The sequence below is a fragment of the Melopsittacus undulatus genome, chromosome 4, assembly GCF_012275295.1.
Source record: "Melopsittacus undulatus isolate bMelUnd1 chromosome 4, bMelUnd1.mat.Z, whole genome shotgun sequence".
Taxonomy (NCBI): Eukaryota; Metazoa; Chordata; class Aves; order Psittaciformes; family Psittaculidae; genus Melopsittacus; species Melopsittacus undulatus.
The window spans coordinates 101,751,405-101,777,006 of NC_047530.1; the positions used below are offsets into that span (position 1 = coordinate 101,751,405).

The window sequence follows — 25,602 nt, forward strand, 5'->3', positions numbered from 1 at the left end:
CTTAGAAGAAGATCCCTTTGAGAATTAAGTGCGCTGTGCTCTGTGAGGTAATGTATGGTCACGTAAAACATGTTCTTGAATAGGTGGTTACTCATTGTGAAAAGTTTAGTCAAATCAATAGCTAAGACTATTTATAGATGTTAGGTGATCAGAAATACTTAATAGTACCCTGTTGTTGCAAGTTCTTGCAATTATCTGTTGCATGCTGAAGTTCATGTATACTTTCAATTACATTCTTACGAGGTTTTCATGTGCACAGTTCTTGTAGATCCAACTTGTGTTTTTAACATTATATGCAGAAGAGTTTTCTCTGTTGAACAGATTTTAAATTGATCTGATGCTTCTGTCTTATTTAGGAGGAAGCAACTGCTCCTGGTAGCAAACTCGCTTGATGAACTAAGTGCTATAAAACAGACTGATTATTCCATCTTTTAGTAATGATACAGTAACATTTCATACGAAATAAATGACCCTTTATCTGAGGATGGGGAGTTTGAAGGATTATTTTTTAACTGAGGGACGGAAAGGAAAAAGTGTGGTAGATCTTGGACGAAAAGTACATTTGTCACTCCATTTAGAATGCACTGGTAGGGCGTTGAATTAGGAATTTGGATTTATTTATATTATTCAACATTCCAGTTCCTTTTTCTCTCGATTCTGAAATACTCAAGAAAGAGATGTATTGCTCCTACTTCGAGAACCACTTCTGGTGGGCTTTCTAAAAGGTATGTTTTTGTAGGCATGGTTTCCTGCTGTATTTACAGTCTTCCCTTTATTTGGGATTGGCAAACACCTCTTTTATTCTTTGACTAATGTTTTTGAGGTACCTTTAATAAAGAATTTAATTTAAACTATCTGTTTGGAGTCCCTCTTTTAGCAAGAGAGTTTAATTTAATGTTTCTGGATTTTCATGCTTCCAAGTATTTTTAATTCATTTCTGTGCAAATTAAACAGCTAACCCTGAGAGAGACATGCAGTCACTCAAGTGATTATGAATTCTGCATTTGCATTGCTTCAGACCTAAGAGCTGGGCAAAGTGGAGCATTGATACATTTGCTGGTGAGAAAATGGACCTGAAACAAGGTGGCTCATCCACAGGAGTGACTGCTCATGCCAACAGTTAAACAGTTTTTCAGTAACTTTCTTAGGCCTGGCGTAAGTTTAGGGTTTAGTCAGGGTTTAGTATTTTTAGAGGTATCAATGGATGGGATAGTTGAGTTTACAAGGGTTTTTTCCAGTGGACTCCCTAAGGAAACAAGGTGGAAGGGGTTGTGCTTGTTGCTTTTCCTGCTAGTAGCTGCTTTTCAGTTGTGGTTATCAAACTGTCATGTTCATGAGCATTCAGTGCTGCATTTTCTGAGTGACTCATCCTGCAAGGGGCTGATTTTAGTACTGCTGAGGTACAGTTTCAGTGACAAAAGTACAATCGCAGATGATCCTGATGACTTTGGTGATCAATTGTTACCTTCCTCAGTTCTTACACTTAACCTGGGAGCATGTCAGTGAAGTACCTGATGTGGTGCCATCTCAGAAACCAGTAGCTGAACTGGAAAAGATGGAGATGAGTGCAGGCCCTGTAAAGTGTGATTGGGAGTGATACTTGCAATATGAGAATCATCAGCTGGGGAGCTGTAAATGGGATCACTTTTTATTATGCAGTGTATCAGGTGTGCCATTTAGCAACTTGTAACAGTTCTGTTACAAGCTGCAGTTTGTCACAACCTAGTCAGAGAGCCAGTGGGGAGGCAGGCGCATGTTAGCCTGCTGCCTGGTGGCTGGCCCATGAAGGGATAGCACAAGGGAAAATAGCTTTAAACTGAGAGAGGGAAGATCCAGATTAGATATAAGGAAGAAGTTCATGTGAGGGTGCTGAGGCGCTGGCACAGGGTGCCCAGAGAAGCTGTGGCTGCCCCATCCCTGTCAGTGCTCAAGGCCAGGCTGGACAGGGTTTGGAGAAACCTGGTCTAGTGGAAGGTGTCTCTGCCTGTGGCAGGGGGTTGGAACTGGATGAGCTTTAAGGTCCCTTCCAACCCAAACTGTTCTGTGATTCTATGGAATATTAACATCATTGTGCTGAGCAGTCCTCATTTTTAAGAAAAAAATAAAGGAGGTAAGTTTTAACATGCTGAGCAGAGGGAAGAGCTCTAAGGATCATCCTTAGATGATAATTTTGTGAGGAGAAGACTCAAGATCTGTCTTTTCCAGCATGTGAAGATAAAAGCTGATAAGGGTTTCTCACCCTGATGTGTTCACAAGTTCACAATGCGGTGTGAATATGGACTCTGATGAGGATGAAAAGGTGTCTGAGTCTTTTTGACAGAAGACTAAATGGCAATAAATTCGCTATAAATAAATTCTGGCTTGAAATGAGAAGGCAGCCCATACTGCCTGTATCAGCTGGGTGCAGGACAGCCCTTTCAGGAGCAGTGGGAGAGGTGCTACTGATGAAGCTCCAGCTGAAATCTTGCTGCTTTTGTTCTCAGGAATAACTGTATTTAGTGCTGCGGTGTGTAAAAGAGTCATGAAGAATGTGTGCTACACACGGGATGTCTCTTCTGTTATGCTTTTGCATGCTTTTGCTATGGAGGAGAAAGGTAACAAGGAGAGAAACAGTGATAAAGTTCTATTGATAAACGCTATTTATGATAAAACAACATTACCAGGAGCTGCCTCCTTTCTGATAATGCCATGAGGATAGCCAGCGTGTGTCATTCTCTCCTGAAAAATTATGGTACAGTTCGACTCTCTCTAATGGCTGCCTTGTTTCATTTCTCTGAAATACCACATTGCTGGTAGGAAGAAAGCCATATACATACAACCTGTGCTCACAATCTGGGAACTGGCACAGCGACGTTGTATTGCTAAGCAACAGTTGGCATCATGCTGTCTGCTAGAGCCGTTCCCTGTTCGTCCTCTTTGCCTGAAAAATCCATGCTGGCATCTAGCTCAAGGTTTAAGTAGTGAAAAGAAGAGTAGACCGATATTTTGTGTACAGCTTGTTTTGTTAGTAAAGCACTAAATAACAGTTTAGAGAAATGCAGTCAGGATGTACTCTGTTCATCCCTAGAATGGAAGTTCCTAATGATCTTGGTGCCTTGCAATTGGATGTCTTATCCTGTGAAGTGAAGCCGGTTTCCCGTACAGCCAGCAGTGCCAGATCTTACCAAACATGACATGAAATAGCTGTCTTACGTATAAATGTGCATCTTTATGCTAGTGGATTGTAGGATCAAAATAGGGCTTAATTAACTCTCCTTAGTGTGCATATGCACTGTAGGATTTAACCTCAAAAGATCAAGAGCAATATTGATAGCCCTGGCTTTTAAACACCTTTTTGTTGTTAAGGGAAGACTTGCTTTGCCATTTCTGCAACAGGTAAGTGTATACTTGTTCAGAAGGAAAGCACTTACAAATATAAATGAAAATCCCAGTGGGAGATACTACTAGTTAAGCAACTCTAGGTGGTTACCTGCTGGTTTAACTTTAGTTAATACTAAGTGAAATATGTTTCTAAGCTTGTTAGCTAAGTATCAGATATGCACTGAAAATTCGTCTTTTATTTCTTGGTTTGTAAGACTTGGATCATTTTTGTTCTGTGTCAGGGGTTTTTGTTTGTCTGTTTTGTGCAGCATTTTGTTTGTTTGTGGTTGGGGTTTTCTCTTTGGTTGGTTTTTTACTTTCACTGCTCTTGTGAATCCCTTATTTTAGTAGCTACAGAGAATCACACAGCAGTCCCAGTTAGCAGTTTTTCCTAGCTGCATTCCCGGATACTCAGAGATTTAGGGTCATTTTCACGGTATATTTTGAAAAGCTCTCTCAGTATATTTTGACCAAGTTCAGGAAGGAATTATTTTGCCACATCTCTTGTTGAGACTTTTCCTCTGTCTGCCAGATCCTGCTGTAGCATTTGTATTAATTTTCATTCTCCATTTCTTTTTATTTTGTTTCATCCTTGGATTCCAAGCAAATACTTCATACAGTACATTTGCTTCTTCCTCTGCTGCGTTCCACTAACCTTTGTATAAGTACCCCTGCACAGACATTAATACAATCTTCATTTAATGAGTAGTTAGACTGTACCATATTAAGTTCCTTTCTTATTATAAATTATGTCTGATTATTCTTGCTACCATTTGTTGAATCTTATGTTTCTTTTCCAGTGTGTGTTTCTGTTACTTCAGTTTGCAGAACAAATGTGTTGTGCCATGAGTGGTTGTGAAAATCAGTGCAAAACAGCAAATGTTTTGCAAGGAACTGATTGCATGAATCTGTTCACAAGCTCCACTAGTCGATGTACACACGTGCACAGACACATTTTCTTATCATAGGAGTGAGCCAGAAGACAAAGCACTGTGTTACTATTTGCAGCTATTTGCCAGTTAACTTCTCAGTGAAATTCAATATCTTATGGCCAGCAGGAGGGTCTAAATGCCCCAGCACTGTGTAGCTCAAAGACATCCTTAAGCAGTTGACTTTGGTCTCTAGTACTTGCTAGATAGTAAAGGTTGGAGCTAAAGGCAGCTTCAGATGGAAAATTTTCAAGTTGCAAGTTTCTTCCTCCCTTCTTCCCCCCCATCACTTTATAGAGACTTTGTTGCTTTTGGAGGATGGTAAAAGGCTTTTTCCCACCCCCCCCCGTAGAGGAAAGTGTTTTGCCAGGACCAGAGCTGTGTGATGTATGCCCAAGTTCTGGTAATGTGAGTCATGGCATTGAATGATGCGATCTGTAATTTTAAAGTCACATTGGGGACATCTGGAAGAGTTTTTTCTTGGTAGAAAGATGAGGATAGGACTTCTGCAATAGGACATAAGTCTTGCTTGCTTACCATATTATGCATAAGTTATGAAGAATATTTAATGTGTACAATCTACTTTGCATGGCTGACTTGAGCATTGGAAAGCAGTGCAATATGTTATCTTCTGTTCTGGGATTATAGCTACATTTCACCATGTGAAAAGGTTTGAAGTGTAGTGTGTGACAACAGATGATTCAGAAGTCAAACCTTGTTCTGTGCCTTTGTGTTATTCTAATATATTAATACCTATTTCCTACCTATAGGAAACCTGTCCAGTCTAAGTCGTCTTGGCCTGAGGTACAATAGGCTGTCAGCAATTCCGAAGTCTTTAGCAAAGTGCAGTGAACTTGATGAACTGAACCTGGAGAATAACAACATCTCTACCTTACCAGAGGTGAGAATTAGAGGGAGTGGAGTGGGCTGGGGAGGGAAGGTTGTTGTAAGATATCGGTGTTCTGTAGAGGGGATGGAACATGTGAAATTATTCTGTTTCATGGAGTGGGGAAAAAGTGTAAAAACTAAAAATGGGATGTCTTTTTCTCCATCTAATCAAGCCAGGAATCACCTTTAAGAGAGTGTCACAGCAACCTGGCCTCAGCATTCTCATTTTCATGTGGAAAAGTGTGCTATTGACAACCAATGTGATATCATCTGGCAACTCACTGACACACCTTCCATCAGTTATGAAAAATAAGAATTTGCATTGTTCTTCTCTTTCCAGTGACTCTGTGAGGATCACGGGAGAAAGGGAAAGAGAAATCTGTTCTCTTGCTTTGCTTTTCATAGCTACTACACTTGACTGTCTTAGCTCGGTCTCTCTTGCTTCAGGCTTAGCGTGGGACCAAGGATAATGTCCATAGTTAGAAGTTCTGGAGCCACCTTGTCAGTCTCTTCAATTAACACATTCCCTGAACAGAGTGCTTTGATGGCTCTGGGGTGAAGAGGCAGAAGGTCCTAGTCCCCAGTGCATCTGTACAGTTTTGTGTATTCCTTCTCTAGTGTTGTCTGAAACATGCCCCTGCAGACTCCAGTTTCACAGTCCTGGGTAGCTAGTTGGTGATAGGCCAGTTTTTAAATACAGCTTTGATGTCTGCACACTTGGAAACTATTTAAACTGCTGGGTCATACCTTTAAGCCTTTTTGTTTTCTTAATTTCTTGAGACTATCAGGGCAGCAGGGTGTGAGATGCTCAGCTGCATACTGTGTATTGCCAATGCTAGTAAACATTGAGAGAGAAATGTTTGACTTGAAGTATTAGTGCCTGGGAAGAATTGCTCTGATGACAGGAAAAAAAATCTGCTGTGATTTATTACTATTCTGCATATTTTTTCCATTGCTTTAGAGTCTTTTGAGATGAAGGTTTCAGGCCACATCATAGAGTTCATATTCTGTTCTGTTTTAAAGATGGTCCAAACCAGCTTTTCTAAGGTGTCATCCCCACCTGCCCAAGTGGTGTAAATAGTGTAAAGTGAGTTAAAATGGTATCTAAAGAGGTATAGAGGAAACTACAGATAGAAGGAAAAAAATGTATTTGGAGTTAGGCAAAGTACTCATAGTATTAAAATGCAGTAAATACATTCTTTCAGATAAATATCTGAACTCAGCGGTGATAGACTGAAAACAGAGAATTTAATAAGCATTTAGGTAAAACTATCATTTAAGAACATGCTGCAGAGTGAAAGCCACCAGGCTGCTTTTACGATGAGAGCTAAAGCTAGCCCACCTCACCTAGACATACTGCAAAAGCAACTGTGGTATAATTACAGAAAGCTAATGTGAGGGATGATTACTTGCTGTAGATGTGTTCAGTCATAATATAAAACTCTGTGACTGCGCTGCCTTCTTCACGTGTATTTGCCAACAGTATGTTAACACTTAAGCTGCTACCTTTCAGAAGTGTGTAGTTTATACTGTAATCTGTTCAAACATTCTGTGCTATATAACACAAAGAAGTATATTTGTAGAAGAAACTTCTGAATTTCAAAACACAGCTGAAGCTGCTGACACAATGCCTAATAAATATTTTATCTTACAAGGATGGGCTGGGAGAAGGCAGCGCTGCCACAGCTCTCAGAGATAGAAGAGCATTGTTCTCTTTGTACTACCAAAGCTTTCTTGCTTTCCTTCAAATGTGTTTAATTACTCTAGGCTATTAGCGTGTATTAGCTAACATATTTTTAATATTATTTGTGTGGAAGCAGACTTCAAAAGTGGCTTTTTGAAATGCCAAGATCCATTTGAAGCAATAAAGTGTGTTTGTAATAGAGCTCAGGGACTGCCTAACCCTAGGACAAAGAGTGTCTGTTAATTAAAGTATAGCTAGAAGCCGTATTTCCTAATCAAAGATTATACTAGTTAATGATTAGGTTAGATTAATACTGATTTGAAGATCCATTATTTTATCTTCAGGAGGAAAAATTGCTTCACTGATATTTACTGAGATGCCCCCAGAATTCTATGTCAGTGCTTGAAGTTTTAGCCGTGACATGTAGACAGGTCCCCATTTAATCCTGATTTACTTACAATAACGTTAATGAACTATTTAGAAAAGTAGCCAAAGCTTTCCTGGTGAAGCAGCACGGCCATGTTCTTAAAGCTTTTACAGTGAATACAGCACTGAAATTACAATCCCAAAATACTGACATTAGGAATATGGTTGGAATCATCCTCTTGTTACTGTGCATTCCTGATTGCAGATGTTGCATTATTTATGGTGTGTAATGCCATGCATAAACCTCCAATTTCTGTAATACTTAAGCAACTAGGGCTGAGTTCCAGTTAGCATCGTAATAAGCAAAGGTGACACTTCAGCAGTAATTTAGATCTTATTATTCATCTCCACATTTCCAGCAACGTGCTTCGCACGTACCTACCAGGTAAACTCTGAGATCAATGCTGCTGAGATTTTAGAGTCTAATTAGATTGCATAGTGAAATGAGACCATATTCAATGGGCAACCATTGCTATACAGTTTAACTCCAGGCTTCTTGCTTTTTGTTTCTGAAGAAGGAGGTGGGTAGAAAAGTGGAGCAGTAACTATTTAGGAATATTTTGAAATCAGGGAAAACCTTGGAATTTCCATATGCTTCCCTTCCTGTTCTATTTCTCTGACCTGTCCCAGTATCTGAAACTGTTACAGCCTAAAAAGAAGCTTCTACCAGATGTGATCACTATACAGATTTTCAGTTAAATGATCAAAGCTTTGCACTGGAAGTATCAAATGTGTGTTTGAAAAACAGTGCATGCAGTTGATGCTTCTTTGGACCCCACTCTCAGCTGTGAGCAGGCATCAAACCTGAGGGGGCTGCAGTTGGGTGGTGTTAGCCAAAGCCAGGACTGCGGCTGAGGATGGACATGTTGCTGACAGTGCTCTTCAGAGCTGCCCAAGATTTAGCAATGTGTTATTAAAAGAAATCCTTTTGGAGGAGAAATGAGTTACAAAACCTCCTAAGCTTATGCTTCTAAATGTGATATGCTTGCTTTTTGGCAGTATGTAAGAAAAAAGGGGGAAATAAGGTAATGCTGATTCCTGTGAACAGAGGTTGTTGCTGATGGAGGTTTTATCAAATTTAACACTGGTTTGTGTGTTGCAACATGTATTTAGGGGATGGACTTAAGGGGGGTGTGGGGGGGGAACATTTCTAATTAGACCCATGAGGGGAAAAAAAGATGCATTCAAATAAATCTGTCCTATGTTCCTGGGTGGTTTTCTTCTCTCTACAGGGTCTTTTATCCAGCCTTGTCAAACTGACTAGTTTAACACTGGCCAGGAACTGCTTCCAGTCCTATCCCGTGGGTGGCCCGTCCCAGTTCTCTACAATCTACTCTCTCAATATGGAGCACAACCGCATCAATAAAATCCCCTTTGGAATTTTCTCTAGAGCTAAAGTATTAAGTAAGCTGAACATGAAGGTGAGGCACAGAAACATGCTACTGTGTGTAAAATCAATGAGAAGCACTGTTTGCTGCTCTGTGAATTCTGGCAAACTTAATGGTATAAGAAATGAATTTATCACACTGAAGTGGACACTGCTGCTGTCACTTATAGAAACAAATCTGTATTAGCTTAAAATGTACTACCAAAATGTTACTATTTTGTCTTTTAGCTAAGATTTTGTCACATTTGCTCAAGTTTGAACAATGAAAGTAAGAAAGTTGGTTGCAGAGCTGTTGAATAATCATGTGGGATATGAGCATGTAGAGAAGCTTATTTCTTACACCCCCTTCTACTGTTACAGTTTAGATTATAAACAAAATTATGTAAAAGATCTTTTTTGAATATATTCTTTCAAACCCGAAGCTTGGAGACTTTTGGCAGTAGTTGTAGAGCACAGTAAAAGAACCTTTAAGTCTGTGCTATGTACACTTAGAGTGAACTATGAAAAGAGGTGATATTTTTCTATGGGTGGGTTAGTTTCAAGTTAAAAGAGAGTTATTTAAATTAAAGAAAATAATGTTTGTGCCGTAGCTAAGCTCAGCTACTGGTTTAGAATATCTTTTGATAGAAATGGATTCTTAATTTGCATTAAGAACATGTTTTATCACATACCTGTTTGTAAGTTTGCATGTTTACCAGGACTTTGTATGACCTGGGTGTGTTTAGATTTTGTGGTGTTTGCTCTAGATCAAATTTTGTAGCAGCATTTTGAGCAGTTAGATGTTCAGGTTCAGTTCAGATGCTTTTACTTGTTTGTCTTTTGGGGTTGGGTTTTTTGTTTGGTTTTCATTTGTGTGTTTGGTTTGTTTTGGGTTGGGTTTTTTGGCTTTCTTGCTTGTTTGAGGGTTTTCTTTGTTTAGTAAACTCCGTAATTTTCAGGATCCCAACATTGCTGATAGCACCTTTGAAAGTTATGGTGAATCTTATTTTTTTCCTCCCACTCTCCACTGTATGCAGCAAAGAAAGGACAAAAAAAATGTATGTTTTAAAACTAATGTGATGCAGGGAATCTTGAGAATTATGTACTAGTTTTTCTGCTTCAGTTCATTTTGGTATTGACAGAGTCAATCAGGTTACTCCAGGTTGGGACTGCTTAGTATTTATGTTTGCAGGAATTAAATATTTGGATAATTAGCAACACTTTATTATTTTGATTTAATTATCAACTGTTTTGTTATGAATCATTTTATAAGCAGTTTGTTTAATAACTTGGATACTTTGCCAACTTCTTGCAAGCATGGACCCTAAATGTTTGCTATGTTAAATCACAGGACAATCAGCTGACCTCTCTCCCCTTGGACTTCGGGACATGGACTAGTATGGTAGAACTGAACTTAGCAACTAATCAGCTCACAAAAATCCCTGAGGATGTATCTGGGCTTGTTTCTCTTGAGGTGAGAAGAGAATACATGAACAGCTGGGTGAATCTCTGCAAATAGGTGTTCTCTACTTCAGGTTTAAGCAGTATTACTTTTGGGTCAAATAAAGCCAAATAAATATATGCCTACTATTTAATTAGAAGTGTTGCATCTGTATATGGTTATTATAACAGCTTTTTCAATGTTGTTCTGTAGGCTCTACATGTGTGTCTGTGCACAAAGGGCTAAGTACATATATATTCCTAACTATGTAGAAAGTTATTATTGTAAAAGCAACAGCACTGAACTCAGTTTGATTCCTGGAGACACCATCATGGAGACAGCAGGGATCAGAAAAACTTAATGAAATGGTCTACAGCCAGAGGGGACTTGAATGTAGCAGTGGGATCTTGTAGGTAGCCATGTGAGAATACTCATCTTTGGAGGGTTAAGAACTCACAGGCTGAAACTATGAACTAAACTTGTGTTCCTTAGTTGTGTTTCACAAGGAATCATCATCAGAGACAAACAATCGCCTTGGAGGGACATAAAGATAGATGTACTTGTTCAGGCAGTTGAGGGGACTTTGTAGACTCTGTGAGTTCCTGGGGAAAATCTGTTCAAGTACAATAGCAAATGGCATATTTGAAACTGTGAATTCCCAGTGTGACTGCTGCTCAGAATAATTAAGAATTCTTGTCATTTGGGACAAAAATTATATGGCAGAGTAATAGCTATTTAGTGGCCCAGTTCCCTTTGAGTTAAGGCTGTGATTGATGTGACTGGGAGATTAGTAACCTCTAACAACTGGGTTTGCTGGTGGTCTGCCGGCTGCTGAAGCTGGAGAGCTGCATGGTCTGCAGGCCTGTTAGTGCTATTTTTCTCTGTAATTAAAGAATCAAATACAAAGAACTATTTGGGCACTGTTTACACAAAAGTGAAGGTTCCCACAGCAGTGTGAAGTCAGCTGCATTGCACGTAGGTAATATTTTCTGTTCCTGCCTTTGTTTCTTGATACGCGATTAAAACATTACTATTCTTATCATTCTGTGTATATCGTAGTGCATAAAGGAAGGCCACCAACATACTGCTTGTGCTACTGCTAAGACTTTCTCCTTATTCATTTTGATTTTCACTTCAGTTTCAGCCTTGTTTTCTTTTCTGTTCACGCCTTTGGTGTTTCTATGTTACATAAAGCTAGTGAGAAATGGGATTGGTACAAGTCAGGCATTTGCAGCCTTGGTTGGCTTAGCAGGGAGTTTTGTGTCTAGGGTGAGGGTTCACACTGGGTGCTCTTTCACATCCTTGTATTTCAATGTACCTTGTTAAATAACTAGGTAATAGCGTTGTTTAATCAGAAATTAATTACCTTACTAGTCACTGTGTTGTCACAAGGCTTGATTAGTTCTAAGGACTGCAAGACTTCTCTAGAGGAAAAAGGGTATGCTGGTGTAACTCCTGTTAATCTGCTTGTTACTTGAGCCTAGGGTATTTATAATTCAAATCAGAAAGGAGGAGAAAAACAAGATGATAACACTGTGTTAGAGGCAGGTGTGTGATAGGAGACCATTTTGGAAAGCCAGTGGCTACTTACGCAGTGTTCTGTGTGTTTGCTTGCTGCTGCTCCTAAGCAAAGGGACATAGGGAGAAGAGGAAGTATTATGCTTTTTAAGGAGAACTTGGCAAGCACAGCAAATAATGTAAAACACGATTATGAGATAGTTAGAAGGAAGCATAATAAAATAATGGGGAAGTCCAGGAAGAAATTGTTTTTCTTTGGTCATTTGAAGAAATAAGGTGGTATTTGGGTTTGCTCTGCATTTATTATATAAAATAGTATTTGAAAGAATTCTCTCATAAATCTATGTATTTGTATCATTAAAGACTTAAAAAAAAGATGCTAATCACCAAACTGATTTATTTGATCTTTTCAGTTTGCTTCCATAATTTGCATGTAGGCTAATTTTGGACTTAATTACTTGAGAATATAAAAAGATCCTGTCTTAACTTGTTACCTACTTCTGCCTTGCTGAAGTTCTGTATTTGGTTGTTTGGAATTTTTTTTTTAGGTTCTTATCTTGTCAAACAATCTCCTAAAGAAACTTCCCCATGGAATTGGAAATCTACGGAAACTCCGAGAGTTAGATCTAGAGGAAAACAAACTGGAATCCTTGCCAAATGAAATAGCTTACCTCAAGGATCTGCAGGTGAAACAATAATTGGCCAAGATAAACATCTTACATCCTTTATTTACACCATGCTGATTTGATTGCAGCTAGTTGGATGGGGAAAGCTGTTTGTGACTGGACATAGAACTAGAAGTTAAGATTCTTGTGCAACTTCATCCACAATCTGTCCACACTAATTCTTCCCCACATTTATCAGTTAATAGTGAACAAATGTTGAAGGAGTTTAACTCTTCGAAACTGTTCAGCTGTTGTACCATGAGTACAATACTGACACAGGAGTAGCCTCTGATTTCAGTTGTGTTTGTGAAAGCTTTTATATTTAGGCAGGAGTTTTACTATATACTATTGTTTTTACGTTCACTGGTACTTAATAGAAGTCTGAAATGTTGGTGAGGGATAGAGATTTCTTTGTTCGGATGCTGAAGAGTAGAACCTCCCAAGTTTTCAATTATATATATATATATATATATACCTTCTCATTTGCTGTCATTTGAAGTAAAAGTCGTTAATTTTTAAACATGTGTTTTTTTCCCTTAGAAATTGGTTCTGACTAATAATCAGTTGACCACCCTTCCCAGAGGTATTGGTCACCTTACCAATCTGACGCACCTTGGGCTCGGAGAGAATCTTCTCACACACCTTCCTGAGGAAATTGGTAAGATCCCTTTTTCTGGTTTTATGCGGCGTGCCTGAGCCAAAGCACTTACACGAGATGGGCATCTGCTGTTCTATCGGTAGAAGCCACAACATTCATGTCAAACTCCTAGATACACATAACCTGATGTGAAGCATGTGCCACAGGAAGAGCACTATAGCATGTGATCTTTGTCTTGCTGGACTGCAGTGAAACGCATGGCCTAGCTTTTTTCAGTTGTTCTGCAGAAAGCTGCTGAACACAAAGGAACTTGGAATGGTGAGATCCCTTTTCTCCAAGCTCTCGCACAATATGTGTGTTATCAATGACTCAACTTCATAAATGTTTTCTTGGAAAGAGAAAGGAAACACATTGGTAATACTCCAATGGTGTAGACCAAAACCTTGTGTAAGGTGTAGCCAGCTGAAGTAAATATTTCTGCCAGTAGTCTTTCTGCACACACTGCTGTTTATAGACCATAATACTGTTTTTCACCTGATGAGATAAAGTGAAGAGGAGGACATCTACTGAAATAAAAGGAGGAATAGGATTCTTCTTGTCTACTTCAGACATCTAGAGTAAGTGGGATTCAGAGCATCTGAAACTGAGAGCCTCTGTTTCCTTTGTAGTTGGTTGCTGGCATGTAGGTCCAGAGCATGAGTCTGAGCCCTTAACATCTTAAAGTTACAGCTTTTTATGGAGATAAATAGGATGGGACAAGCTACACAAAGCACACTGGTCAGAAACAATGATGTGCAGATGGGACAGTGGGACATGGTCTGTTTCTCGCAGCATCTTTAGTGAAGAGCCATTACAGCTGCTGCACATCTTGTATGTGCCTCAGTGAGAGAAGAGCCTAAAGGAATCTGAATCTGGAGCTTTGTAATTTAGTTCTTCAGTTAATGCAGAGAGTTTGGCTGCTGCAGAAACAAGCTGTGGAATTAAAATCAGTAAGCACACTTGAAATACTATTGTAGGAGTACAGTTTGGTTATTAAAGCTTAATCCTAACGGATTAGAGAATAGTTAACTGTTTTCAGATGTGACTGCTTCATCTATCATGCTATCAGCTATTTTTTTAATTATTTCTTCTGTAACCTTTCTTTTTTGTTGGTTTTCCATGCCTTAAGCCCCAGCTGCTTCTTTGTCTTGTGAAAGATTAGGTAGTCTTTTAGGTTATAGATCTTTGTGGTACATAAGATTGGAAAATGGAAAATAGGGAATGTTTTGAGAAGGACATGTATGTTTGGAGTATGTTTTAAAGACATGGATTAGTTTTTATATTTGGTTGTGGAGCAATGGAAGTCTTACAAAATAAGAAATTTCTCTGTTTACCAGCTTCTGGTTAATCTGTACTGCAGTGTCTGCATTAGAGGCAATTGTAAAACTTGGATTCAGTTAAAAAAATCGGAGGTTTGTTCCATTTAATAAATTCACTGCTGTGCAGAGATTTCACCTGCTTTCTTCCTGTGACACATTAGAGTTACAGCTTCAGGTCCTTAATACATGGGTTTTAATTACATAAAAGGTATGACAGCTCTTTGAAAAGAGATAATAGGTACTGTATGGTATAAAGATTTTCTAGGCCTTTCTAACTAGATAGCTATTCAATGTCGCCTGCAGTTGCAAAGCATTTGGCTGAACAGTTAAAGTGAAGTCCCTCTCAGTTCTCTAGTTCTATGTAGTCTCAATTCAGTTGTTAACTAAAGGAGATGTAGTAATGGGAATTTATACAGGGGAAACTAAAGCAAATTGGTTCTTGCTTAGGTACCAGTGAACAAAAAACTTGCTGTGCTTGAATGCAGTTTGCATTAATTACTTACTTCTATATAGTAAAAGATCTTCAAGAGGACTTAGAGCTTCTGTTTAGAGGTTATAAACTGCATGAATCAAACCCTACTTTGTATTATTTTATTTTAACCAGGTACACTGGAGAATCTGGAAGAACTGTATTTGAATGACAACCCCAATCTACACAGCCTTCCCTTTGAGCTGGCTCTTTGCAGCAAACTGTCAATAATGAGTATTGAGAACTGCCCGCTCAGCCACCTTCCACCTCAGATTGTTGCAGGAGGACCCTCCTTCATCATTCAGTTCCTAAAAATGCAGGGACCATATCGTGCCATGGTCTGACGCTAATCGGATTGTCCAATACACTGTACAAATACAAACTGCATTAATGTTGTAATTGTCTGTATATGTATATATAATATAATATATATGGTTTATATTATATTATATATATATATAAATATATAAATAATATAAAAAGGCAAATTTAAGACTGCATTATGTGTTTCTGCTAATAGAGGAATCATAGCCATTTAGATTTTTTTTTTATCCTGTACAAATGCTTGTCTAAGTTTTCTTTGCTGAATTTGATGGAAGTTGTCTGAATAATCTGGAAATGCCAGTTCATTTAAAGCAATTGCCAATGAACTCCGAGTTTAAATTTAAGGGACAAAAATAGTTTTGCTTAGATTTACTTTCAGTTAAGAGAAATGTATAACCTTTATATAATGAACTCTTCTGTTTTCCTCCATCTTTTTTTTGTGTCAGAACCTGCAAGGGTTTTTGTGCCCTGAGGTTGGGATTTTCTTTTAACTTATTTTGAGATTTGAAGCAAATGGTGTTTTTATATTGTTTACAGTCAGAGTAAATCACTGGATTTTGTTTTATTCTGATTTGCTCTGTTTTAATCAATCATATCGAGAATTTATATGCCTCTGCTGATGAATTTTTATCAACCGGTTTGTATGCTAAACCCCTGTGCTCATCAGAACAACTGGCAGGTGAAAAGGATGCAGTCAAAACAAAAGAAAAAGAAAAGAAGAAAGCTTGAATTCCTTTTAAGTCTTGCTTCCCTGAGTTATCAGTTGCAGGCATAACATATCTGAACTGAGCCTTTGCGGTTGGTCTTTTCTAGCACAAGTAAACCTTTTCAGATTGGTAAAAACGTGGAGTATACTCAGTGAAGAGCGGTTTTCATTTTGTGAAGTAACAAGTCCATGAGGTCTAACAGTACAGTTATGTGGCAAGGAAATAATATATATGTACATTTTTATTACAATGTTGAGTCATAAACTACAACAGGCAATTTTAAGGATTCCTTATAGTCCTTGTACAATAAATGAATGTGTCTTACTTTTAAACACTGCAATATATGTAAGTTTTAAGGTTGGTTAACAATGTACTATGGTTTTATATCTTGACTTGCCTTGTACCTCCTTCCATTATGGAACTTCTGTGTCCAAGCACAATATCTTCACACTGTGCTGTTTTGCTGCTGAACTAAATGCACTTTTCCCCACAGCTGGGGCACTTGCTTCAAAATATTCAGTTCAGTATCTTGATTATTCTTTTTTAACTTCATCCTATCTGTTTCAGTATTAAACCGATCTATTAAAAAAGAGGCACCTTTTTCATTTGTGCTTAGATGTTGGTAGCTCAAGCGAAACACTGTAAGGAGTAGACATTCAGTTTTATCATGACTTCTTTGGTTGTTCAAAAGGCAGAAGATGCTTCAGGATGATTCACACTGTTGTTGCACTTGTAGGGCCAGTTGTCCTATTTCAGGAGGGTAGGAACTCGAGGTGGTTGCATTCCACAGTTACTCAAGAACTGTCCAGTTTATACTCATTGGAATTGCTGCCGGGGTAGTGTGATTTAGAGGACTGTATCTTTTGAACAACGTCAAACCAAGCAATGCCATGGGAAATCTGTTTCATGTGCTTAGGGAATATTGTTTCTGGCTTTCAGGCATGCTTACTTAGGCGCATTGCCTTGATCTATTTGTATTCTGTTTTGTCGTACATCTTTTCATTAACAAGGAGTAAGTTTAAATGGAAGGCAGGTGGAGATATAAAACCTTAGAGGGCTTAAACATGCTGTAAAACTATTGTAGATGTCACTGGATTTTACTAAGTAATGTTCTGTTCTCTCTCACACACTCTCTCTTCCCCACCTCCCCTATTTTTTTTACATCTACTGTAGCTTTTCAGTTTAGACTTTATAAAAGGCTAGTTCCTTACAGTTCTGCCTGAAGTTAATCTTTCTCAGCATTAAGGTGTTAAAATTATGAAGATGCTGAAATGCTTAGTATCAAGACTGTAATCTAACTTCTGAATATACTGCTAAATCCATATTTGTGCCCTCAGGTCCCTAGGGGAAACTGGTTTGATTGATATGGTTCCTTAAAACAAAAGTGGCGACCCCTTGTGTTTTCAGACGTCTTGGTCTCATTCCCTGTCTGCTCCTCAATCCCATGTTTTATGAGTTGATGGGATTGAATTTGTTTAGTTTGTAAATATGTTGATTATTCACCTTGTTAAGGTACATGGTAAATGACTGTATGATTGGAGCTGACCCTCTCACATAAATTCTTGTGGAGAAGTTGGTTACCAAAATAGTGTTCGTTACACTCGCTTAAAAACAAACTGTTCTTTTCATTAGACTTATAGGAATAAATCTGTGTTTTAATTCATTACTGTATTAAAAACAGGCTAGGTTTTCAAACACCTTCGTACTAGTATGGTTGTTGCAATGCCAGATAACCCTGAGCCCTGTTTTAGGAGTTTAATTTTATACATTCTGAGGTGAATGCTTATTTTTTCAGCATCTCAAGAGAGATTCGAATAAAAGCAGTGCACAAGAAGTTCTGGTACAGGAGAAATCAACTCAGAAGAATTTGAGAAGTTCTTTAAAATTATCCAGAAGTTTAAGTATAAATGTGTAGTATGGATTCAGAATAGATGCATATAAATCCATATAAGTACATACATGGGTTTGTATCCAAATCTAAACACAGACCTTTATAAATCCAGCTGCTTTGATCATTCAGAAGAGTCTTACATCCTGACACAACAGACATAGCATTTCCCAGGATGCTGGATTGTTAACTGGTACAGTTTCTAAGTTGTATGTAATGCCTGATGACATTTCAGTTGGGGACACCTTGCTAGCTTATACATCTGTAAGAATTTTGATTGGCCTAATCAATTAAAGTATGAACGGAAAGAACTTCATCCTCACAAGTGTACATATGTATACATACATATATACTTGTATATGTGTATCTATATGTATAAAAGCACAGACAAAGTGGAGAAATTACTTATTTATTTGAAAGCATCTTTGAAAAAAGGATGGAAAAGAAAAAGGTGATTCCTAGATACTTGTAGTAAATATGTATTCCACTTGCTATAGTAGGGGTAATAATTTGGAGGGTTATTGCAATTTTGACAATCTTTGGGTGAAAATCATGATGTAGATTGCTTGTCTGTAGATAAAATACCAATTTTGTATGTGCTTGTGCCTATGTACATAAGAATATGTACATATACACATGCTCTGTAAAGACACTATTCTGCCTTGATTTAACAAGCTAAATTACTGTACTGTAGGGTATATAGTATTATGAGAGTGTGGTAAAGTGTAAAGCAGATCAGGGATTTGTTAAATAATGAAAAGAATAATTAACATTGTGACTCCTGTTGGTCACGTATTGCATTTAAATTTACTAAATAGAAAGTCATTTGGTTATTCAAGTTCATCACCAAAGTTGTCTAATATAAATGCAGTGGAAATGCTTCCTGTGAGGTTGGGTTACAGTTGTGTAATTGGTACTTTTCCATTTGCCAGATGCTGTTGGAAACTTCTAAATTCATACACCCTTTTTAGAAAGATTCTTGGGTTGTTGAATATTTGCTTCATTACCTCTCTCAGATTTAGGTTTTCTCTGCTGTTTTGCCCATCTCTTGCTATTGTTGTGTGAGAAAGTGCATGTTCAGACTTCTTGAAGGTCATGTTTGCTCATGTACATGAGTTAGTAAATTAGCACTCTGTGTAGCTGGTTAGTGCTTAAATCCATTGTGTCACCTGGAATTCAAATATCATCTTTAATCCTGGGAGTCTGAAAAATATCTTTTATTTAACAAAAAGAAAAATTTGAGAGGCTGGTTTTTTCCTTTTTTTCTTCTTTTTTAACCCCAAATTAAATGTCTCGATCAGTACAAACCAGTCTTTATATCTGGATGCAATTAAGAATTTAGTCTAAAAATAGTCAGTATCACACCCTGGTTGTATCAAATTGGCAAGCCAGAATAGCTTCTAATTAGAAATGTGCAGTTGGCAGTAATTTGCACAATGCAAACTTCAAGGCACAATAAGGACAATTACAAACAACCTATCTACAAAATATCTACAAATGGGTTTTGTTTTTATGTTAGCAAAGATCAGAAAATTATGTTGATTATTCTGATGTTTAGGTCTTAACCAGGACTGCACAGGACTTTGGCTGTGGAAAAATACCAGACCACACTAATTTTGTGGTTAAAAGCTAAACAAGAGTGTAAACAGTCTACAGAAATGTACTTTTAATCTGAATTATTGTAATGTTGATTGTTATGTCTATATAAAAGATTGCCTTGCTTTTTTATAAGAGTCATTCTGTATCGATGCATTCATTATAAATAGTATATTTGTAAATAAGCTGCCACTGAGTCTTTTGGACCTTTTCTAGTATTTCTAGTCTGATGTTAACTTGGGTGTAAGTTGTATTTTTGCAGTGCCCCAAATTATCAAGAGCTGCTTTCTCATTGTATACTCATCACTCTTCAGAAGACTTCAAGTAAAATACAGATTTTCATGTAAGGCAGTTACAGGAGATGTCAAAAGTTGCATGATGGTAACTGCTTTATGCAGAGTCTTGTCTATTAGACACCTTTTACAACGCAAGTATTGGTAAAATCCTTTACTTTCATTTTGTTATAATATAGTAGGGTGTATAGTAAACCAAACAAAACCAAGAAAACCCAAACCTTTTTCTCTGAAAGGGGAAATAAATCTTGTGTTTCAGTGAAAAATGCATTTCAACTACAGTAAAATTAAAATAGATACAGAATTCTGGTGCTTGAAAGACAGACTCCAGTATCTAAACCTCTGGTTTAATAAAACTTAGTATTGCCAAGCTGACATAACACAGCTCTGAACTATTGTCTTTTAACCCTGTAAAGCTCATTATTGATAGACACCATTTCAAGAAAATCATGCTCAAAGATGTCCTACAACCAAAGAAGTTATAGTATCATTTGAAGTCAGAATAGGAAGGTCTCAGCACTTCAGATACAATGATGATAAGGAGGGCAATCAGTGTACTTGCTGCAGCTGTTCTCTTTAAAGAACTGGAAAAGGTACTCGTAATGTGCAGCAGTTGCTGGTGCAATGAGCTGGGCACCTCTGTCCTTATATCAGATCTCAGCTGATTGAAACACGAAGGTCTGATCAAACTGCCTGAAAGCCTGTTGTGAGTTGAGTTGGTCCCTGTTCCTGTAAGTGATCCAGCAATCTGAATTGCCGGTCTCATTGCAAGAGTGTCTGTCCTGTGCTGTGATGTTGGGCCATGCACCATCCCTCCCATATCTCACAGGGCTGGGTGGCAGAGGGGTACCGAATGGAACAACTCCTCTGCCTTACTGCTCCAGACCTCAACAACCAGAGTTTGAAGGACTTGCAGAAAGGAAACAGCACCTGCATCACTGCCCTTAGGAGCCCTTGATAGATTAGGCAAATTCACAGAAGAAAGTGCTTGCTTTTTCTTCTTCTTCTAATTCTAAATCTGTTTGTATTTTTGGCCTCTGCAACATCCTGTGCCTGATAATTCTACAATATAATTATGTGCTGGGTGAAAAAGTACTTCCCTTTGTTTGTTTTGAACCACACCACCTTATTTCATTTGGTGACCCCTAGTTCTTACATTCCCAGAAATTTATGAACAGTCTTTTTCCTGTTCATCTGCTTTTTACTACTGTTGAGGGTTTGTTTTGGGTTTTGTGTTCTGGCTTTTTGGTTATTTATTTTCATAAATGGCAGTGTTTGTTGGTTTTTTTCTTCCAAGCCATAGAGTTCTAGTTTTCTAGCTTCTCTTCAAACAAAACCTCTTCCATTCTTTAATAATTCTTGCTGCCTTTCTCGATCGTTTTCTAGCCCCAGCTCTGATTCTTTTTCCCAGTTTGTGGCCTTTAGCAGGCTGTTTTGTTCTTGGTGTGCTTCCAGTTTGTGAAGTGAAAGTACAGCTCTGTTATGAAAATTCAAGTCGAGTGAGCAATAAAATTTAGTGCTAAACTCCAATGGGGAATAATCCCACTAGGCGGTGATCAGATTGGAGTTCAGACTTCAGACCCAAGCCACCCGCTGCAATAACGGTCTCGTTTGACTCTCATCATCTCTTGCAACTAGGTATGAACAACAAAGTTAATATTAAATTTTCCATAGCATGCTGGTTTAAATAATGCCAGGATTTAAAATACTTTCTTCATGTTGGTAAGAGTGCATAGCTTTGGAAGATGTGGTGTTTGGATACATCAGATGGCCTTTTTAAACTGTCAAAGATCAATGTTTTCTGACAATACTAGGAAATTTCTAATGTCATTGTTTCTTTGGAAGAGAAGTTGGAGACTGGCAGCACAAAAGTTGGGTTTTATTTTCCTCCTTGAAGCCTTTGCAGAAAGCTATGCAAGAAATTACCATAGTTTAAAAAAGGAAAAGAGTTAAAAAAGCCATTTCCCCCCAGCCCAATAGCATCTTGCTGTAACTGCTGTTGCCAGACTGCTGGGCAGCCACTGGTACTGTGAGGAACTTGCTGGCCATAACCAATTCTGTGCCCAGAGAAACTGCTGCTGCCCCATCCCTGGCAGTGTTCAAGGCCAGGTTGGACGGGGCTTGGAGCAACCTGCTCTAGTGGAAGGTGCCCCTGCCCATGGCAGGGGCTTGGAACTGGGTGAGCTTTAAGTTCTCTTCCAACCCAAACCATTCTGTGACTGTATGAACTGATTGTCCATAGATGAGCCTGGTCTGAGAAGAACCACATGTGTTGGCTCTTATTGAGTGAAAAGTAAAGATCTTGTTTCTGGCACCTTATGTCCTAAAGGCTGTATTAAAAGCCTCAAAAATGTGTAGACAGCATCTTGCATGACTCTGGTGAGACAACTACTCATTTGTGTAGTTAATCCAGCCTTCAGGATACTGAGTCTCCCTCTCCCAGCACTGCTCTCTGGTGACAGGTCCTACTTTTCACTAGTGGGAAGTTGTGATTTATTTACCTACTGTATGTTGAAGTGTTCAGTGGGCAAATACAGTATCTGGATGCTGAGCAGATTTGCAGAATATAGCTGGTACTTTGAATGTATGTGGTGATGATGGTAGAGAAAAGGTGTTAAAGGGCTGGAGGTGGTCAGCTTTCATACAACTGGAGTTGCTGAGTGCCTTGAAAGTGAATTTGTTTCATTTTCACAATCCATCTCAGTCAAATAAAAACCATTGGCTCTTTGTCCAAGCCTTGCCCTCACTTAGGATTGTAAGAGTGGGAGATAATTTGATTACCAAGATCAAATGATGATGCTTTAGAGGAGGAGCCATCTGGAGTATTTGAGTGAGCAGCTGGCAGCCTGGGCTGCACAGTTAATGATCTGACTTTATGCCTTGCAACTATTTTTTTCCACTGCAAAACCTTTTAAGAGTCTTTAGAGATCAATCTACCCCATTGCCTCTGTGTAAGATGCTATCTGCAAAAATTGCACACAAGTGTTCCCTTTAAAAGCTCTTTCCACAACACCCTCTTTCTGCTTTCTACTAGTAAAATATCTTTGTTAAGATCCACAATGAATCCTTAGTTTGCTGCAGTTTGTCCTTGCTTTGCTTGACCTAGTAGTAGCTGGTTTGCTTTCTGTCCTGCATTATGCAGTTATGCTGCCTGAAGTGACCGTTTTAATGGAAATACATTTTTCCATTAAAACCTTAAAACACTTTGAAAAAAGACATGGTAAGGACAGAGCAGCGAAATTCTCTCCGTATGACCCAAGCTTTTTGGATGCCCATCAGCCTTTTTTGGTCCTTGCCAAGTATGTTAAGTGTGGGAAGTTATAACCGAGAAGTTGGAATCATCTGTCCTTGCCAGAATAGCAGAAGGCAAGAAATCCAGCTAGGTAGGGAGCTGGTGGCCAGTGAGGCAGCTCTGATTTCAGGTCTTTCAATTCTTTCCAAGTACTTCTTTTTAGGCCTGCTGGGTGTTTCCAGCCTCCCAAGAAGCTGCACAGGACAGCATGGTGCTGGTGTGGGGGATCAAGAGACATTTCCAGCAGCTTTGGAGTTGGAGCTTTGCCTGAAAGGGGTGAGGGGCACTGGAGGGAACTGCTTAAAAGCAAGTTGAGCCAAGTGGTAAGTGGGTCCCCTGTGGAGCCCCTACCCAGGCAGGCAGGGCAGAGAGCATTGCCAAGATTCCTGGTCTGTGGCTCCACCAGATGGATGCTCCTGGAGCCAAGCCATCCCTTCTTGTGAAGAAGCGTTTGAAATGTGGTGGGGTTTGATGTCACATCAAAACAGAACTGTACTTGGAAGTAGCAGAATCCTGCATGGAAAGGAAGGGCTTTTCAGTGTGTGCTCTTGTAGTGTCACATCTGGTCTCATCCTCTTCACTTGTGTTCTCACCTGCCATCTCTCCTACTTCAGGTTTCCCTCTTCTTACAAACAGTGATTTATCCCACCCTGGTGCTTCCCATGCTGCGCTGAGCTGAAGTGGAGAAGGGCAGGGAGAGCAAAAACACGGTGTGGGATCAGTCTCTTCTTCCAAATACCTGTTGGTGCATCCTGTTCTTTTGAGCTTGTGTCGTATCAGCTATGAGCCCCTTTTCTGTAGTTCTTTTACATAAAGGAGGCACCAGGATTAAAAAAGGATTTGGGAACAGATGGCTGGGAGAGGGAAATATAAAAGATGGATCTGCTGCAAATGGCACAGCTGTGCATTGCTCTGCAGCTTCGCTGTTGGCTCTTTGGACGCTTGGTTTGTAGAGCCCAGACAGGCTTTTACATGGTGTCTCAGAGTCCCTGTGAAGGGTTTTGATGTCTTAGTACTTACCAGATAACAGATTTGGCTTGGGATACATGTCAAGATGCAGATAGAAATGAATTTTGATTAAATGACAATTCTGTGGCCGATCTTTGCTCCAAACCATTTAGGGATAAGGACGAATGTCTTAGTTTTTGAAGTGATATGGAGTGCTTAGCGGCCCATAAAGAGTTCTGAGATATGTGTAATGCTTAGTAATACTCATCACTTTTGCTTAGGAAAACCCACATGCTCCCACAATTAAATTATTGGTGAAATATTCATGAGAAAATGTCCTTCTCTTTTCATATAGACATTTAATTCCCCGGAAACATTAAAAAAATTACATTTTCTGAAGATATGTGTTAGCCACTATTGGCTTTTACCACTCTTGCTCTGCTTAAGGAAAATGAGGTTGGATTGTAGTGAGGAATCAGAGGTGATCTTCACTGACTTCAGCTCCAGAGGACTTTGCTGGCCTGGCGAGGTATCCCAGTGCTCGGACACACTGGGAACCCTCCTTGGTAGTACCTGAGCCTGGTTCCTGTGTAGCTGATCCCTGTGCATCCTGCCTGTAGGGCAGCAAGGAAGGTCTCCTTAACAGAGCAGTTTTGAGGGTCTGTCAATTAAAGCCAGTTGCAGTCTGCAGTGAGCTGCCTTTCTGGTGATCCAGGGGATAGTTTTAGCCCAGCTGAACTAAAAAGGTGCTGTTAAGCCTCGAGACTGCGGCTGTGCTGTTTTCCTGTCGATGTGTCTGACTGTGCTGGGACTACGCCCCTGGTAATGCTTGGATGCTGTACGGCAATTTCCACTTCTCTGTGGTTGTGACCCAGTAAATGGCTTGGCCTCAACAAGTGGAAAGAAGAGTTCAGGGCAGGTTCAATGCTCTCTGGCTGCAGGGACGCTCCAGTATTTCTCATCAAGTTTGCTTTCCCGTTCAGCCCTTCTGCCCTTGCATTTAACTGGTGCTGACAGGCTGAAAAGCAGGATTGTACATGCAGTAGTAGAGATTTCTCCCTTTTGTCCCCTGAGCCGCAGCTCCCATCGGTTGCTCTTGGGGAGGCAGAGGGTGTTGAAAGACATCAAGCCTGTGAGGATGGGGATGGCATCCTGTGCTGATGAGAGCACTGACCTGCTGTATCCTTCATTGGATTGCAAAGGCAAAGCCGTGGCAGAAGAATTTGCTGCCATTACTCTGTCTGAAAATGACTTTGGGGGGGGGGTGCTTAGTTTTCTGTGACACTTCAGGGAAAGACATGGGTGATTTTGCTCTTGAATATTATCTGGCAGGAATTTCCCTTGCTACCTAGGATGTTTCGAGGGAAAAGGAAAATCTGAGTTGAAAAAGCACAAGTGGAGATGTATTACAGCTCGTCTCTCAGCATCTAGTATCATCAGCCTGCCTTCTCTAAGTGCTTTGTCCTGATTACATATAACCACCCCTTGGTATAGTATTCCCAGATAGGATAAATGCTTCCTGGGGAGAGATGTATTTTGTATTGCTGAAAAGCAGCTGATGAATAAGCAAATAAATCAAAAGCCGGTGTTTAAACTTAATTTGGAAAGGAAAGAAAGCAGCTGTACCTTGCAATCTGCATAGGGATAATTGTATTGTAGGCAACGAGGGATGAGCAGGGTAACGATGATAGATCTCCTTCTGCAGCATGTTGCATGAGGGACCTGCAAACCACTGCAAGGATGGAAACCCTGGCTCTGGGGAGAGGAACCCTCCCTCCTGTGCCTGCCAGATGAGGAATGGTCCTGTCTGCTCTGAGCTCCTGGCTAGCATCACACAGGCCAGGGAGGTGTT

The 25,602-nt window shown here is 39.3% G+C and overlaps 1 protein-coding gene across 6 annotated transcripts in view; it reads left to right on the forward strand.

The window, feature by feature from the left end:
• The window catches only part of SHOC2 (SHOC2 leucine rich repeat scaffold protein), a 70,903-nt gene extending 51,494 nt beyond the window's left edge, over positions 1-19,409 (forward strand). For all 6 annotated transcript variants that reach the window (XM_034061784.1, XM_034061785.1, XM_034061788.1 and 3 more), the window contains exons 4-9: positions 5,060-5,190; positions 8,520-8,708; positions 10,005-10,127; positions 12,161-12,298; positions 12,818-12,935; positions 14,838-19,409. In XM_034061784.1, coding sequence (XP_033917675.1) covers positions 5,060-5,190; positions 8,520-8,708; positions 10,005-10,127; positions 12,161-12,298; positions 12,818-12,935; positions 14,838-15,046 — 908 coding nt within the window. In that variant the 3' untranslated portion in view covers positions 15,047-19,409. The remainder of the gene's footprint in view (positions 1-5,059; positions 5,191-8,519; positions 8,709-10,004; positions 10,128-12,160; positions 12,299-12,817; positions 12,936-14,837) is intronic.
• The last annotated feature ends 6,193 nt before the right edge of the window (positions 19,410-25,602 follow it).